The following is a 19,551-nucleotide window of genomic DNA, read 5'->3' on the forward strand; positions in this document are numbered from 1 at the left end:
AGATTTTTATAAAACTGACCAATGATGATGATGGTAGAAACATCCCACATATTTATGTGTGAAATATCATAGTTGATACAAAATCAATTAAATTATTAATTTCCCGTTTGGAGTTTATCGGCTCTGTGCGTTTAGATCATTTGTTTTTAACTCGATGTTATGCAAAATGTGTAATAGGTTTTCACTATTTTCTATTTGGGTATATGGTGGATTAATTAGCGCTACTGCCAGTAACTGTTTCAATCGCAAAAACCAATTCTGTAATGTTCCTTTAACGTCAGCAGAAATGTCATTTTCTCCAACTTGTTCTTTCCCGTGCGAAGAGATTGATCCGGAGCTACGTGTAGCTGTATCGTTCACAATCCCCTAAGGCGACATATACAACATGCAGAGAGATTGGATGTTTAAATTTGGAGTAGATTTCCCCAGCGTTGAATATACGTGGATGGAGAGCGGACTTGCCGGGTAGAAAGAGCAAACTAACTTGTATTTTTTTTCCATCAGCTGTCATGGCCATGAACATCCCAGCTTTTGCCAGTTCTATTTTAGACAGGTTTAGAATCCAATCACGTAGTCATTACTAATTAATATTAGACAATACTATAAGTAGCTCAAGCGCACGCGCATTGGACTCTTTTGATACCAGGTTATTATCATCGTTTTATATAGCCCCTCCCTCGGTGACTGCTACTGTGGCCAGGTACACTTAAAGAACCTCTTTTCACTCTGAATAATGGCGACTGACTTATGAGTAAATTATGAGTAATCAGATCAGATGCTAATGTCAAAAACTAACTATAAAATGAAGCCCTGTATGCATTATGGACCACATACAAGTCTTAGATGCAATATTTTGATCTTGCAGTTAACATCGATAGCGCAGGAATTCTGTCGGTTGTAACGAGCACGGTTGAGCATGATGAATACCACTACTTCATCGTGGGTAACGGGTGACACTTTGGCGTCTACGCTAACTGGAGATACCACCACCAATACCGTAGAGGAGGTCTCCGCTACCGTCTACGATGCTACCGCGGTCTACCTGGGACTCCTCACTTTCTTCGGCATTTTTAACAATGGCCTCGTCCTGTTTCTCTACGCCCGCTACAGGAATCTACGCAACCCGATCAACATGTTTCTGGTGAACATAAGCGTTGGAGACTTGAGCGTGTCAATTTTCGGAAGCCCGTTTACGTTTGCGTCAAATGTTGCTAGGAGATGGCTATTCGGACCGGGTGGATGTACTTGGTATGCCTTTATCGTTACAGTTTGCGGTGAGTTAACTTTTGTGTATGCTTCTAGCTTTCATGAAGTAACTTAAAAAAACATATAAAAACAAAAAGACGACAATTTTAAAAGAAAGATCGTATAACTAAATTGTACAAAAAAGAACAATGATTTTTCCGTTTTCTTCTTGTTCAAATTATCAGTTGAAATCAAATTAATTACAATTATTTTAGATTGATTGAAATAGATTTGGATGTAGATCGGTTGACCGATTCGATTTGGTTCGGATAACGTCATGTTTTATTCTTTGGCCTGCACGTGATAATGGAAAAAAATTGATCGCATGTAATTCAAAACTGCTAGCTGTAAGGGACACATTGCCACGTGCGTTTAACTGATGACACTGCCACAGAACGGCTTAGTAGGTGCAGGGGTCGATTTCACAAAGAGTTAGGACTAGTCCTAAGAGATATCAAAAATGTACAGCTAGTCCTAAGTTAGGACGGGTAACTAGTCCTAACTCAAGATAAGACTAGTCTTAACTCTTTGTGAAATCCACCCCAGTCACCTGTTTATCCTTGCCACTCACTGGCTTTGTTTTTCTTCTTTCTATGTTGCTTCTGTGTATCTTTATTTATTAATTTTTATATGTTTATGTCATTGTAAAGCCTTATAAAACTTAAACTTAACAAAAAAAACCTACAATTTTACATTATCCTTGCACGGTGGTGGTAGAAAGCTGCCCTTTAAGTATTATGTTACCTGCCGAAAGTTGTAGTTTTGTTTTAGAGACAAATAAGTTAAACAATTTCATGAATACGATTTTAGCTTGAACAATAGATTTACGCGACTCTCCCGAAAACAATAGCTCGGTGACCACCCTCTCCTTTTTACTTAAAAACCTGATGAATGATGAAGCTGAAGTTTCTACACGTAAATTATATTCCATTCGTTCATAGTGGGTATGGAATCATGTCATGGCCACAAACTTGATACATATGAAATGTATCAAAACGCTTAGAGTAATCTTAGAGAAGTCTCCGCAAAATTAGCTGTTATAGAGGAGCTCAGAGATCAAATTCAGGATTGCCTCCCAGTAAAATGTCATTTTATGTGCTTTTTTTTTCAGAGAAACTTTTGAAAATTTACGTTATCTGACATAAAAAATAAATACAAATGAGTCAAAAAGGAGGAACTTGCTCAACTTCTTTGACTGAGTATCATCAGAATTCAGGATTTGAACAGAAATTTCTTTGTACAGACCATTAAATTGTCGCCAACGAACGTTTCGGGTGTTTGTTTTGATTTGTTTTTTACAACATTTGCACTTGCATTAAAAATGGTATCCAACACAATGTTCTTTTTACACCCATTTAAACATGAGGCTAGAGACTTATAGTTAGGGCTACTGTTTTTCTATAAGAACTCCTTCTCTCGGAGTATAAGTGGATCTCACAAATTGAGTTTGACCTAAAAGCCTCTCTGCCGTTCCCCTCGTGCATTCCCCTCATGCATGCCTCGTCATTTGTCTGTATGTCCGACTTGTCATCTCACAAACTTGTCTCGCAGTTTGCAATCCGTATAAAATTTCATTAATGAAGGTTGATACGAGAAAAAACACTTGTAACGGAGCATGCTGCGGCTTATAGGATGTGTATCCGCACTTGCGTCCGGACTTGAAAGAACTGAAGATATCGTCCACAGAATAATATTTTATGCGGTAAAGGTATTGTCTATAATGCACAAGTATGCTTTACTTGTGTAACAATAATTGTAATATAGATATACGAGGTTCGATTTCACGAATAGCTGATAGTTTGGTCTTAAAGGCACTGGACACTATTGGTAATTATAGGTTTTCTCGGTCAAATTTGGCAAACGAGCAGCCAATTTCATTTTCACGCGCTCGAATTAAAGCTGTTTTGCCTCTCTAGTTGTTAGTGCGTTTTAAATAAGTAAGCAAAAAACTTACTTACATTTTCACGCGTACTTCGAATTAAAGCTGTTTTGCCTCTCCAGTTGTTACTGCATTTCATAGCAAAACATTTACTTGGTGTTAACGAGAAAATAAAGAGCTGTTGAAAATGTAAAACATTGTGAGAAGCGACTCCCGAATGTACGAAAATTAGTTTTGAGAAAGAGTTTATTTTCTCATTTTAAAAATTAAAAGACTATCAAGCCTGAAGCATTTGTTTGTCATTTTGGCAACAAGAGAATTTTTCTTTCATTATTCTTTAGATGGCCGATTGAGTCCATATATTTTTCACAGGAAAAAATAATGAACTTCATAAGCGGTAAGTTTTCAGACTAAAACTAAACAGTTTTGTTCCATTTACCAACCATGTAAGTATTGCTTCAAAGTGTGATGTCAAAATACAAATTACTATGGCAATATGGTTAACCCATCTGAAGATGAATCTAAGTGCTGTGTGAAACCGGGCCCACAGTAATGCAATTTGATAAGCTCAAGTTCAGGTATAAGTAATACAGTAAGGGATGTTTATTTCGCTTTTGCTGAAGACTATTATAAAATATCAGTTGAGTTAATCTTATTAAGTTATAGTGCTTGTTGAAATCGAGCCCGTGTGACGCAAGACAAACTCATGTATTATAAATATTCAGATAGAAGAAACAAAATGTCAACAAGGGATTATTATTCAACTTCTGCTGAAGACTGTTAGAAAACGTTTTAGAAAATGTCAGTTTCTTTAAGCTTGCAAAATGTAGGTTGTAATATATATCTTTATTATATTCAACAGAAATACAAAGTTGTCACAAATGTACCCACTCACATTAAGCCCTCACTGGAGGTAACAAGTCAAACAGCACTGGCTCTTCATACAACATCAAGACCGACTCCTACAATGAAACCAATACAATTATGTATAATAACTAGTTAGGCATAAGCAGGTACAAACACAAAGTTATCCAATTATCGCAAAAAGCGGAGCAAAGGATTAAAGGATTTAGGTACTTTTTCAAAATGTCCATAGATTTACATAAAAACTTACAGGGTTTGAAGATAATGATAGTGGAAAGCTTCCCTTCAAATATTACGTACTGAGGTGCTGTTGTTTTTGAGAAATGAGTAAAACAATGTTATGAAAATACGTTTGTAAACGCTTAAAATAATTTTCGTCTCATGAGACGAAAAATGTTTCAAGACATTGTTTTACCCTTCTCCCAAAAACGACAGCACCTCAGCACGTAATATTTTCAGGGAAGCTTTCTACTATCATTATCTTCAAACTGTGTTAAGTTTAGTGTAAATCTGTGGACATTGTGTTTTTTGTCCTACAAAAAGTACATACACCCTTTAAGGGAACATATCCAGAAAAAGAAGGAAAATATAAATCTAACAAAAGTTTTACCAATTATTATTTATAAACAGGCGGTCTGCTATATTTACAATTGTTTGTATAAGGAAATGTACAAGATACATCTATACGCAGTAGCCAAACAGTCCCACTCGATTTAACATGTAAATGTCCCAGATCAATTGCTTGCCTTGGAAATCACCTCAATAAGAAGTTCCATAAAAAAAAAATGCAATTAGTCTTTCCTCGAATTGCCTTGATCGAAGAATTTTTTTTTGCAAAGATGTTCTACGTAACAACACAATTGACTTTCAAACGTATCCCTTAGTAACATAATTCTTGCAAGGCAATTACTGACGTGAAGGTCTGTGCTATACTACCGAAGGATCGGATGGTTTCTTCGAGGCCCACATGAAAGGAGTACACTCTACAAATGTCGGAGGCCCAGAATAAGCCATTTGCGAGTTATATTTGAATGATGTCTGGAACATTTTACTTGCTAAAGTCACAATTTACTGCTTACATTTTGAATCCCTGAGACTATAGAGACAGTTGCTATGTCAAATGATTCGGGGCAAGCTTGTGTGTAGCAACCTGCAGATGAGCAAACCCTAGCACCCATCAAACACATCCATTCAGATTAGTGAACATGGGCATTCACCGTCTCCGAGTCTTTCGTATAACTTAGCCCGAGCTTGCCCCTAAAAATCATGTGACACCTCACACTACCTCGATTGGTCTGAGGAATTCAAATTTAAGTGGAAACTTGTCATCGAGCACGTCATCGTTTACCCGACAACATTTAAAATGGCTTATTTACTCGCATTTCGGGTCCTGATATTGGATCTGACCCATTTTTGGGTCAGTTTGACCCGGATCTGTATCAAAATGGCCCACGATATCAGTCAAACTGACACAGAATCCGGGTTAAAACTCCAATTCCGGGTCAGTATAACCCTGGAGTGGGTCCGGCCCCAGGGACCCGGAACCCAGGTCGACCTTGAGCTAAAAGATTTTATATATTGGTAAATGATGCTATTTTGTTGCTACATTTTATTTTTATAACATAAAGCCACATCAGCGTGTTATACCATAGTTCCATCGGTTTGATCACTTTATGAAGCGCTTTGATCTTGTCGAAAAGGCGCTTAATGCTCCGTTGTAACTCGTGTAGAGCATGGACCTAAAACACAACCCTATAATAACGGTTCACCATTGAGTGTTCCTAAAACCTAGAACTAAAGTGTGTTTGATAATAAGTGTGTTAGTTTGTTTTTCTTACGAGAACTTGCGGTCGAGCATCGAGCTATATCATCGCACACGGCTCATCTCCCCCACCCCATACGCATCCCCTGACCGCTCCCCTAGCTATCCATCCACGCATCCTTTCCCATCTTGTAGAATTGATTGGAAACAAGAAATTAGTTTACAGACACGCAAGGTCGCTGATAAAACGAAGTTGTTTTAAAACAGTTCGACAATAATATAAAACAACAGAAGTTGATGACATAAAGGCGAATCTGAGATTTAGCTTTCTGCTGCATGGGATCACTGTTTATTGCATAGTCAGCAAATGAAACTCAATTCAACCAAATTCAGTGTACAGTTGTCGACCCTCACACACATTTCAAGTGACCAAGATTTCATATTCACTACCATAGAGACCGAGAAGAAAACAGAAAAGGGACAACAAAGAGTCTCCATATTGGGGAATTCTTAAGACTGAGGAGGTGCTCCACATAGAAATTGTGTATACGAGTTCCGTGGGAGGTTCTTCTAACTGCAGTGACAAAGGAAAGAACAAACGATTTATTTTCAGGGAATCAGCAAATATAATGTGTGTAGCCTACATGTGCATGTCTGTTCCCCAGCCCTGTATATGAGATAGTGCATAATAAATAAATTCTCATCACGGCAACCTGACTGTTCTGACCAAGCAATGGATAACCTTTTCTTTAATATAAGGTCTTCGAACTTTCAGTACACTTGCACAACCCTCAAAATGTCATTGAGCACAAAACCTCAAGTTTGGATGACTGCTACATAAACATTATAAGCACATAGATGCAGATAAAGTGAAGCCTGACTCGACATACCCGTGTTATTGGCAGGCTAGCCGGTCAGTACGATACAATGCATATTAATAAGTCTCAATACAAACCAATCTAAGCAGAACGCGCAATCTGTCTCAGAATCAAAAGCGGCCGCTTAAAGGCACCGGACACCTTTAGTATTTGTCATAAACCAGTCTTCTCCTCAACATTAGCAAAAAAAAAGCAAACCTGTGAAAATTTGAACTCATCTGGTCGTCGAAGTAGCGAGAGAATAATGGAAGAAAAAACACCCTTGTCACACAAGCTGTGTCCTTTTAGACGCTTGAACTCGAGACCTCATCAACTGAGGTTTCGAATTAAATTCAAATAATTTAGTGAGAAATTACTTCTTTCTCAAAAACTACGCTACTTCAGAGGGAGCGGTTTCCGACAATGTTTTATGCTGTCGACAACTCTCCATTGCTCGTTAGGCCTATTCCCAAGTAAGTTCATATGCTAACACAAATGTTGAGTAATTACCAAAAGTGTTCAGTGCCTTTAAAAAACAACCGTGTTTTGGGGCTGTACAAATCTGTGCAGAAAATTGTTGAGTTATTTTCTCGAAAGCGATGTTTACTAGCGTAGTTTCTTGTTAGATTTGGAGGGGTATTTTTCAAACATGGCCTCGAATCGTTCAAAAATTAATGAAATGCGTTTTGAGATGTCAGTCGTGGATATTAAAGCTAAATACCCATTAATAAAACATGTGCACACAATGGTTAATTGCCTGGCGTTTCGACCCTATCAGAGTCTCAATCGAAGGTTCATATAATAGCCTTTCTCTCATTTAGCCTTTCGAGAAGGACTCTGCTAGGGTTGAACGTCAGGCCATTAACTGCATTTTGCATTTAGACCACAATCTGTCCTTTTGGGTGGCAATCAGTTTGTAACAGCTAATTATATTTCGTCAAACAATACATTTCTAATCATTATGTCCCTTTAAAATACTGTGTTCGTTCTCTATTTGTAGGCCTTCTCCAGAATTTGGTACAACAGCCTAGTTTTGAAAGCATATAATTCTCATTAAAGGACAACGGAAGCAGCGAGTTCAAATGAGAGAACTGTTTGTTTCCAATTTAGATTATAACCTTGCTTCTCTATTGACCACAGAAAGAAATTGAATCACATATGAAAGTGAATCATGGCGCTACAATGCATTTTGTTGCAACCCCTTTCATTCTTATACACGTTTACGTTATACAGCACGATGACAATAAATCAATTTCATTCAACGGTTTGTCAGGAGCAAATAGAGTTAATTTAATAATGTTTATTCAATATTCTGACTCCTCTATGGTTATTTTGAGTGTAAAGTGACTTCTATGTTTTGTTCCGGTGCATTCAGGGTGCGTTCCACTTTACATTGTCAGCGTTCACTAACAAATTCGAGTGGAACGAGTTTGCGCCGCCACCTTTTGGCGAACGTTAAATCAACCATAGGCGAACGTAATTCTGGAGTGTTTATCTGTGATTTTAAAATGGCGGGAAAACAACAAGATAGGCAGACGATATAATAGGGTTTGGCTGCACGTTCCGCGAGAACTTGAACGTGAACATGAACACCAGAAAATTGCGTCGTTAAAATATCACTTTGTTAGCATATACGTGAAGTCAAAATTTTTCACGTCAGGTACATACGTGCGCGCAGACGTCACACGACGTGCAACGTCACCCAGAAACAATACAATTTTTTGACGCTCACGGTCACGTATTTGCTTGCGTATTAACTATTTTCGAGAGCAGTTTTTTTTTTTTAAGTATTGACCCGTTCTATTTGACGTCATCATCACAGTAATCGTTATAGCACCTTTTGGGGAGTCAAAATCCCCCGTGTCGGATCTGCCTGTCCTGGCCTTGGTCTTGGTTCTGGTATTGGTTTTGGTCTTGGTGTCTTACCCGGTGTCTTGGTCTCGATGAAGATACAGGTCGGACTCGACTACAACACCTACTGAAAACATTGTTATGAACGAATATTTGAACAAATACTTGAACATACTTTGAAGCGCTCCGTGTGTTGGTAAATAATTATTATAACAATTAACTTACATATAAAAATAGTCGCACCCGCAAACTGCTACATCCCAACCAATTGACGGTTTTAAATTACCTTCGTTGGAAGAGTCAGTCATAAAAAAAAAATTAATTGAGATTCACGGAACGATCTTAAGGTGCGACTTTGTTCATTGTCATAGGCCTGTTCCATAGCTGTTTGTATTGGGTATTTTTTTCTCTGTGACATGTACAATTTATTTCCTGAAGGCCATCTTCATCAATATACATTTCAAATTAATGAACGTGCGGAAGCGAATGAGTTCTGCACATTTAGACTTATGATGTGTATTTATACTGGATGGTTTTCCTATTGACTGAATGAGCATTTTGAATGTTAAAGGGACATAACAAATTGGTCTTTACTAACAAAAAAGTTGCTGGCAGTGTAAGCACTCCACATACTGACAAACCTGTAGAAGTTTGAGATCGATCGGTCATCTGGTTCATGAGAAATTAGTGAAACAACGATTACAGTTTGTGCATTACATCTATTAAAAAAGGGAATAAAGCGCTCACTAATAGATAAACTTAAAACGGGAACTTAGTTTGATTTATTTCTCATCAATTACGACAACCAGACAGAAATATTTCACAAAACGAAGTTTTCAACTATCATCATCATTAGATGGTTTTAGTTTCATATAAATCTGTGATCCTAGGCGAGCTTTTTTCTTAGAAATCCTGTGATGTTCCTTTGATTTTAATAACTCGTCTGGAAATTACAAAAGCAGCAAGCATGCGAAAACCGTTACCCAGACTATTATTAATGATTCGTGCGAGTATCATTTTCAAATCAAGGCGATGAGCATTTGGAAACAAGGTTTTTCTAAAACACAAGGTCAAGTTTGTTGTTCACAAAATGTCAGCACTGGAACTATAGGGTAACCTTTGTGGGGGCAGTAAGAGGAGTTACCTTTCCTTGCTGGGGAAAGGGGGCGGGGCACTTCTTGCCTTAAAAACACAAGTAGTTTCCGTCTGCATTTTTCTTAAACGAGCCCCCTTTCAGTTTACTTTTGTTTGTGCAACTTAATGTATTTAAAATAAATAAAAATACATGACTGTTACAACAAATGCATTTTCTGCGTGAAAAATGGAAAAACAAAATCAAAATTATCAGATGAAAAGTCATGAAATTATCATTTCATTCAAGCAATTTATATCTCAAAATTGTGACGACGAATACATTGTCTGCGTGAAAAATTTAAAACAAGTTTAAAAAGGAAACATCGAAATTATCCCATCAAAAATCATAAAAATGTATAATTTGTTCTCGGACTCAATCCCCAAAGGTGCTTTACTTAACACAAGAGCTAGTCGGCTTTTCGTCCCATCCGAAGGACCCGGCAATAATGTACCGTAATGACACAAGATTGTCGTGACCGGGACTCGAACCCAAAGTTAAAGGAACACGTTGCCTTGGATCGGACGAGTTGGTCTATAAAAAGCGTTTGAAACCATTTGTTATGAAATGTATATGGTTAGAAAGATGTTTTAAAAGTAGAATATAATGATCCACACAAGTATCTCTCAAAATTGCACGGTTTTCTTTTTACGTCGCGAACTATCACGGTCGGCCATTTATGGGGGTCAAAATTTTGACTCCCATAAATGGCCGACCGTGTTTTTGGACGAGGTAAAAAGAAAACCACGCAATTTCGAGGCATATTTGTGTAGATCATTGTATTCTACTTTTACATCATCTTTCTAACCATATGCATTTTATAATAAACGGTCAAAAAACGCTTTTCAAAGACCATCTCGACCGATCCAAGGCAACGTGTTCCTTTAATGCTAATCAGACCTCAGAGCTTGAGTCCGCTCGCCCACGACTTGCTAATGTCCTCTTACGAACAATTCCCCCAGGTCCAGAATCTCTTGATGTGTAGTATACCTTGAGGACAGATTTTTGTTCAAGTTTATGCAAATATTTAACCGATCAATGTCAAATGAATAAAACGAGTTTTTCACTTCAGCTAAAGGCACTGGGGTGGATTTCACACAGGTAGTCCTAACTTAGGACTATGTCCTAGACAATGGAGAAAAGGACCAGTCCTATAGTTAGAATGAGTTACTGGTCCTAACTTAGGACTGGTCCTATATCTTAGCATTGTCTAGGACTAGTCCTAAGTTAGGACTCCTTTGTGAAATCCACCCCTCGACACTTTTGGTAATAACCCAAAATGATTGTTACTTTAAACACTTACGTTGATTTTGGAAGACAGTGTGAGAAACGGCTCCCTCTGAAGACACATAAATGTTCTAGAAAGAGGTGATTTATCACTCAATTATTTAAAGACATCAGGCCTAAAGCCTTTTTTATTAGCCATCTGAAAGCACAAATAAATCTGTGCAACAAAGGCTTTTCTGTCATTAATCTCTTGAAAACTTAGAAGACCAAATTGACTCAAATTTTTCACAGATTTGTTGTTTTATGATAATGTTGGGATACACTAGTCTTTGAAAATTAGGTATCCAGTGCCTTTAACATGCATTTAGTCCCAGAGCACAGTCGTCGGGAAAAGAACAACAAATCACGAAACTTTAATATTTATAAATTCCTTTCCCGCGAGTAACTCGAAGGAACACCTTTGAGAAGGATATAAAATTTCTGACAAATGTATGCACTCTATATTGTGCAAAGCAGGGATTCAGACCATTTTACAATTCAATCCGTATTAGGGAAATGCAACTGATATATTATTAACTTATCAAAATTTGGTAATCACACAGCAGAGAGTTTTAAAGGCAGTGGACACTATTGGCAATTGTCAAAGACCAGTCTTCACAGTTGGTGTATCTCAACATATGCATAAAATAACTAACCTGTGAAAGTTTGAGCTCAATCGGTCATCGAACTTGCGAGATAATAATGAAAGAAGAAAACACCCTTGTCACACGAAGTTGTGTGCGCTTAGATGGTTGATTTTGAGACCTCAAGTTCTAAATATGAGGCCTCGAAATCAAATTTAAACGCAGTGGACACTATTGGTAATTACTCAAAATAATTATTAGCATTAAACCTTACTTGGTGACTCGGCTCCCTCTGAAGTGACATAGTTTTCGAGAAAGAAGTAATTTTCCACGAATTTTCCACGCATCTGAAAGCACACAACTTCCTGTAGAAAGGGTGTTTTTTTCTTTCATTATTATCTCGCAACTTCGACGACCGATTGAGCTCGAATTTTTACAGGCTTGTTATTTTGTGTATATGTTGAGATACACCCAGTGAGAAGACTATTCTTTGACAATTACCAATAGTGTCCAGTGTCTTTTAATGCTTTGAAAACCTTCACTATTTGAACATAACTGAAACCATAAAAAAAATGTAAAAGGGTTGGACCGTCATAACATTATGCCTTCTCTTGAAGACGATCTAACGACTCTGGTCGAAACGTCGTCGAGTTTTTACACTATACTGGTTCTCATTGAGAAATCCCACGATTCATTAGATATCCGTTGTAGTGTACATGGCGTTACTGCAGACATTACTAGATAAACTCATCTGTAAAATGGACAGTATTTGGATTACCACTATTGGTACACGCCAACCGCGACTTTAAAACGGTGATGATGACGTCATTAGAAATGAGACGAGGCCAAAATCAATACCGTCAAAAGAGATGTGAAATGCCCGGGGATTGTTTGCTTAGAGTCTAGGTCATTTTCGATTGGTTCTGAACTGTCGTTATTAATCTTTAAAGACACCTGCATCACGCAATTACTTCGAATACATCTGTCTTGTCTGAAACTCTTTAAAGCCATTATACACTTTCGGAACAGAAAAAAAAACCTCACAGATTTACAAATAACTTACAGGGTTAACAGAAGGTAATGGTGAAAGACTTCTCTTGAAATATTATTCCATGAAATACTTTACTTTTTGAGAAAACATTAAACAAAATTATCAATTCTCGATATCGGGTATTACGGATTTATTTTAAACACATGTAAAGACACGGCGAAACACGCGGAAACAAGGGTGGGTTTCCCGATTTTTTTTCTCCCGACTCCGATGTAAAAATTCATTGACATTTAAAAATCTTCAAACTTATATATATAATATGTTTTGTTTTTATGTCATAACAAAGCAATACTAGCCATAACTGGAAAAGTAAAGATACGTTTTTCTGTAGTCATTGTGGTTTGACCCCCATGTTGCAACAACAGGAGAACCCTTGACTTTGAAAAAAGTGTCAAATTTCACCTTACGATGGATTATGTTAAAGGCAGTGGACACTATTGGTAATTACTCAAAATAATCATTAGCGTACAACCTTTCTTGGTGACGAGAAATATGGAGAGGTTGATGGTATAAAACATTGTGAGAAACGGCTCCCTCTGAAGTGCCATGGTTTTCGAAAAAAGGTAACTCTCCACGAATTTGGAATTTGAGGTCTCGAAATCAACCATATAAACGTACACAACTTCGTGTGATAAAGGTTTTTTTTCTTTCATTATTATCTCGCAAGTTCGATGACCGATTGAGCTCAAATTTTCACAGGTTTGTTATTTTATGCATAATGTTGAGATACACCAACTGTGAAGGCTAGTCTTTGACATTTACCAATAGTGTCCACTGCCTGTTAACAATAAGTTTGAGTTGACTAGTTAATGTTTAATTAAAATTCACCCATGTCAGTTTCCTCGGTTTTGTTTTTTTATCGACATAAGTATAGTCCTGGAAGCCTCGACCTCTAATATTGTTACATTCCCTTTCATTAGTTTGACATGGTTTGACGTAGCAGCCTATAATCTGTTTCAGTAGAAGTCTATAGCTTGCAATCTCAATGTCTCGAGTTGAAACCCAATTTTCTAAATTTTCATTAGGTGAAATTTCAAATTGTTTCTTTTACTATTTTTTTTTTATTTATATTTGTTTAATAGCCAAATTAAAAATAAAATAAAACAAAGGAAAAAATTCAATATTTAAACAAGCTTCAGTATTGGTTATTGTTCTGTCTGATAAATCTCAAGTGTCTCATTTCTCATTGCTCAAACAGCTGTGGTTTCTCATGGTCAAATCTCTGATTCATGGTCAAAAATCTCTGATAACGATCAATCATTGACGATATTTTGTCGCTCGGTTTGAAGCCATACTTGATAATAACTATAGGGGACTCTTAGATTTATAGACGACGGAACACGCACATGGGTACCCATCTAGGGTTACTTGAAGGGAACGTGTATGTTCGGTAATCACTCTTGAAGTATCAATGTTTTCTAAACTACAAACATTACAAAACGCAGCTGCTCGCATTGTCACTCTTACCACGAAACACACTCACATTACACCGGTTCTGAAGTCACTACACTGGCTACCAGTCGAATCTCGTATTACTTTCAAACTTCTGTTGCTTATCTTTCATTGCATCAATGGTTCTGCTCCTATATATAACATTTCTTTGGTTGAAGCTTATACTCCTGTGCGATCTCTCCGATCTTCCAATACATGCATGCTACCGGTTACTATATAAGAGTAGCAATCATGGGGCGAAAGGTCTTTTTCTCATGCTGGGCACACACTCTGGAATGACTTGCCTCCACAAATCCGCAATATTTCTAACATCAATACTTTCAAGGATAAGTTGAAAACCACTTTGTTTAATCTCGCCTATAAATATATAAATATTTTTTCCTTGCTGTGTGTGGTTCCCCCTCCTGTGCGCATTGAGCACCTCATTTTGGTGGATTCTGGCGCCCTAAAAATATTCTTTATTCTTATTATTATTATTATTATTATTATTATTATTATTATTATTATTATTATTATTATTATTATTATTATTATTATTATTATTATTATTATTATTATTATTATTATTATTATTATTATTATTATTATTATTATTATTATTATTATTATTATTATTATTATTATTATTATTATTATTATTATTATTATTATTATTATTATTATTATTATTATTATTATTATTATTATTATTATTATTATTATTATTATTATTATTATTATTATTATTATTATTATTATTATTATTATTATTATTATTATTATTATTATTATTATTATTATTATTATTATTATTATTATTATTATTATTATTATTATTATTATTATTATTATTATTATTATTATTATTATTATTATTATTATTATTATTATTATTATTATTATCATTATTATTATTATTATTATTATTACTATTATTATTATTGTTGTTGCTGTTGCTGTTGCTGTTGCTGTTGCTGTTGCTGTTGCTGTTGCTGTTGCTGTTGCTGTTGCTGTTGCTGTTGCTGTTGCTGTTGCTGTTGCTGTTGCTGTTGCTGTTGCTTTTGCTGTTGCTGTTGCTGTTGCTGTTGCTGTTGCTGTTGCTGTTGCTGTTGCTGTTGCTGTTGCTGTTGCTGTTGCTGTTGCTGTTGCGGTTGCGGTTGCGGTTGCGGTTGCGGTTGCGGTTGCGGTTGCGGTTGCGGTTGCTGTTGCTGTTGCTGTTGCTGTTGCTGTTACTGTTACTGTTACTGTTACTGTTACTGTTACTGTTACTGTTACTGTTACTGTTACTGTTACTGTTACTGTTACTGTTACTGTTACTGTTACTGTTACTGTTACTGTTACTGTTACTGTTACTGTTACTGTTACTGTTACTGTTACTGTTACTGTTACTGTTACTGTTACTGTTACTGTTACTGTTATTGTTATTGTTATTGTTATTGTTATTGTTATTGTTATTGTTATTGTTATTGTTATTGTTATTGTTATTGTTATTGTTATTGTTATTGTTATTGTTATTGTTATTGTTATTGTTATTGTTATTGTTATTGTTATTGTTACTGTTATTGTTATTGTTATTGTTATTATTATTATTAATGTTTGGTTAAAAGCCGGCATGTCCAGCTCTGATAATATAGGGCGTAACAGTTCACTTTGGATACATGCGGTTATAGAAAACGAAACCAGTTCTAAAGCCCCAAATAAATTTCTTCTTTCTCAAAGACTACAGTACTTCAGAGGGAGCCGTTTTTCGCTATGTTTTATACTATCAACAGCTCTCCATTGCTCGTTACCAAGTAAGTTTGTTATGCTAACAATTATTTTGAGCAATTACCAACAGTATCCAGTGCATTTAAGAGGTAATAACTGATTAGTAAAATTAAATTTATATACAAAATGAATGCGTTTGAATGCATTGTCAATGAATAGCAACTTATAACGACACAATAAATTATCAATAGGCCTACTTCTTTTGCGAAAGTCATCCTTAGGCTACGTCCAATTCCTAGTTAAGAATGCAATTATTTTGAGTAATTACCAATAGTGTCCAGTACCTTTAAGACCTCATCCAATCTTGACCGATTGTTACCTGTGAGTAATTATGACATCAGATATGGATAACGGGACTATTTACAACAGGCCGCTCCACACTCGACGGACAAGTTCTATTTATCAGCAATTGTACATGTAAACGTTTTACCTGGAGGCCGGTGAAAGTGCTAACAGATAAAAACAAAGTCTTAATTACTTGCAAACCGACAAAATCTCATCCGGTGGTTTCCATTTTAGAAGTAGATTGAAATCACGCATTCGAAAAGATACAAGTGGCGTTTATCTCCGCTTTGGTAACTACCAGTGCAAATTGGCAAATTTCTGTCGCCTGGACAAATTCGGATATGCAGTGCCACTCCAATTATTAGTAAGCTTATTTGAGGGTCGCCTTTACATATTTTTTGATCGGATTTTACAACACCTGAGGTACAAAAACAACAATCTTCCGCGTAGTCTCTATTTAGAATCACACTGAGGCCATGACTCAATGGTCATTGGGCCGAGGGGTGAATCTGACATTAAGTGCTTGATGCGATTCTAATGCCTGGATTGAGCTATAGCCTCGAATACTAGATTTGAGATCAAAGTAAACATTAAAGCAGCAGTTGTTGGATATATTAATATTTTATGCATCTCTGGTTTGTGGTCATTATTTCTTGAACACGATGTGTGTTTAGTTGTTGTTGACAGCTGTCATTTGTGATGCTTAATTATTTATTTATTTTGGTCACATTTCCAAAGGCATAAGCACCAGTTACTTGATATATGGCAAACGAGAAGACACTCTCGGTATAAGGTTTTGGAGAGAAACCCACGTGGAAAACCCACGCAATCAGGTTATGACTAAAATTCTTATCCACTACAACTTGCAAAGCTCCACCTGAGGTGGGATTCAAACCAGGGTCCACATATACTTGACTCAAGTCCCAATCCCGTGCCATCCCCAGGAAACTACTGTGTTGTGATGCTCTGTAGTCCCAAACCTTCTCGTGACCGCATTTTGACGGCGAGCGCGCACTACATAAGATGGGGGTTATAGCTAAGGGACCTCTCACACGAGAATGGGACTTGAATAAAGTCTAGGGCCCACAGAGATCAACGGCAGGAAAAGGAAACAACCGAGACAGCATGGCGTATTCGTTGATCAATTAATGCTAGGCTAATTGGAGCAGGGGGTAATTTAAAGGATTTGGGTACTTTTTGTAACACAAAACACAATGTCCACAGATTTACATTAAACTTACACCCTTTGAAGATATTATGCTAGTAGAAAGCTACCCTGAAAATATTACTTGCTGAGGTGCTGTAGTTTTTTAGAAATGAGTAAACAAATGTCATGAAAATACGTTTTTACATGTCATGAAAATACGTTTTTTCGTCTCATGATCACTGAGACGAAAATTATTTTTCATGACATTGTTTTTCTCATTTCTCATACAAAAAGTACTTGACTCTTTAAAAAGACCCTTTCACTGACATCGATCATTTGATTTGAGCTTATGCTATTTAAAAAGAACAACGCTGCAGTATAGAAAAAAAAACCGTGGTGCTCCATTTGGTGTTCGATTGTCGTGGCATTGTTTGTCTTCATTGTGTTGTGTGAAGCTCGGGAATTCTTTAGGGGATTTTAGAGTGTTTTTCAAAGTATTGCACACTCTCTGCCATTTTATCCGGAGAGGTGGTGCTTTATTCCGATTAATGATACCATGTAGGAAGGAAGAGACCCAAGCCTACATGTTCATCCGTTTGAACTGTAAAGGGAGTAACCCTGTTTCAGCCCAAGAAGTAGGTGGCAACGGCCCCTGGAATGTAGCCTACATCTTGAAGTGTCCTTCAGGTCTTGGGGTGTGTCTTGCGACTTACACACAAAACGGTATACATGCTGTTATTGGTGGATGTTTAGGAGAGTACTGTCCTTCGGGTGGGTGAGATGAACCGGAGGACCGAGACCGCCATGCGTTGACGCTGTAGTTCCGCGGCAGTATCAGAGTTCACAGCGGTTGGTTTTTGAGGGCCAGCCAGTCATAGAAATATTCATGGGAGTCTCTGACCCAAGGATAAGTATTTTCGAAGCAAGATATTTTTTGTATTTGCCTAAGGAGTTAAGTCTGTAAATTATGCTAATTTCTTCGCTTTGTTACCTCTGATCTTCAGTATTTGTTTTCAGGGTTCCATGTTTTTACAGTATTATTCGTTGCGATTCTTGATAAAAGTGTAGCTTTTGTGTTTTTGGATTTTAAACTCGGATGCTGCGTCAGTTTGACCTTGGGTCAAACCGTACACATATTTTGGGTCGAACTGTTGCTCCGGGGTCGATTTCATAAAGAACTTAGGATATAACAATTATTAAAACTAAAGGTTACTTCTAAGTTATATTAAGGACGAGTAACTCAAACCCCTCACTTGTTGTGTGGCGATTGTTGGCGTGCATATTTCCCTATGAGGCCCCACTTTGTTTTATAGTAGTCGGGTAACTCAAATTAATCTAGGGCAAGTCAAGCTATTTGGAGTTTCAACCAAGCCACAACAGACTTCAGAGGGTCTAAGTAGGGTTTAAGCATTTGACAAATTGTTGTGGCTAATTAAAATGATTTATTTTCCGCTCGGCAGGTACGGAACAGATCGTAGCGTTAGCGGCGGTGTCCATCCATCGATGCTGTCTGGTTGTTCGTCCCTTCACTGCACAGAAGATGAACACACGATGGGGACTACTTTTCATCTCTATGACGTGGCTGTACTCCTTAATAGTGTCCTTACCACCCGCCTTCGGATGGAGCGAATACGTGCTGGAAGGCACAGGAACAGGTTAGTAATAAATAACACTGATGGAACAGTCATAATCCATATTCTCTTGTACTGGTATGATCCAGTGGGAACGTGGATTAGCAGAGGTCCTTGTTTCAAAGTTTTCAAACTACCGATCTCATGTTTCGGTCTTACTTTTTAGGATTTGCCCGTCACTCAAGTCAAGTGAAAATTACTCGAGAGGTCACGGACAACACTGGACAATGACAAAAACAAAAAACAGAAAAAGAAAATCAGAAAATGTAAGGATTATACAAATATATATATATGATTTTAATGTTTTGGTTTCTTGGTAAACCTTGTGTCCAAATTCGATTGTTTTGGGGCTATTCCATTTGCACAAACTGTTTTGTGTTATTTTTGTTTGTTTATGCATGCGTGTATTTATTGGGAATACAATGGGTTTCCTCGTTTGGCACCCCCTATACAAACACTTGGGACCTTTACGGGGGTATCCTTGTGGGGTATGTCAGTAACACATGAACAATGGACCCCAAAAGAGAATTCTCCGTCCAACATAGACCCACAACGAAATTCTTAAGAACAACAAAACAACAGTATATAAGCATGCAGGACCCCTAACGCAAATCCGTTAAGTTGTATAGCTAAGCGTGTCCACCTGTTGAAACCGACGACTTGTAGCAAAATGGATCCAGGTTTTTGACAGAACGAGGACTTTCTCGCTTTGCTTTCGTGCACACAAAACCAATGGGGACATTGCTATAAAAAAAAGTCAAAACAATGGGAGAATTTTTTTTTTATCGGTTAACGGGAT

At 37.0% G+C, this 19,551-nt stretch overlaps 1 protein-coding gene across 1 annotated transcript in view; it reads left to right on the top strand.

Moving 5' to 3' along the window:
• Positions 1-919: 919 nt before the first annotated feature.
• LOC139940365 (pinopsin-like) overlaps positions 920-19,551 on the top strand; it is a 36,608-nt gene continuing 17,976 nt past the window's right edge. Inside the window, exons 1-2 of the mRNA XM_071936619.1 lie at positions 920-1,274; positions 18,582-18,776. Of these exons, the coding sequence (XP_071792720.1) occupies positions 920-1,274; positions 18,582-18,776 (550 nt within the window). The remainder of the gene's footprint in view (positions 1,275-18,581; positions 18,777-19,551) is intronic.

The sequence above is a fragment of the Asterias amurensis genome, chromosome 1, assembly GCF_032118995.1.
Source record: "Asterias amurensis chromosome 1, ASM3211899v1".
Classification (NCBI taxonomy): Eukaryota; Metazoa; Echinodermata; class Asteroidea; order Forcipulatida; family Asteriidae; genus Asterias; species Asterias amurensis.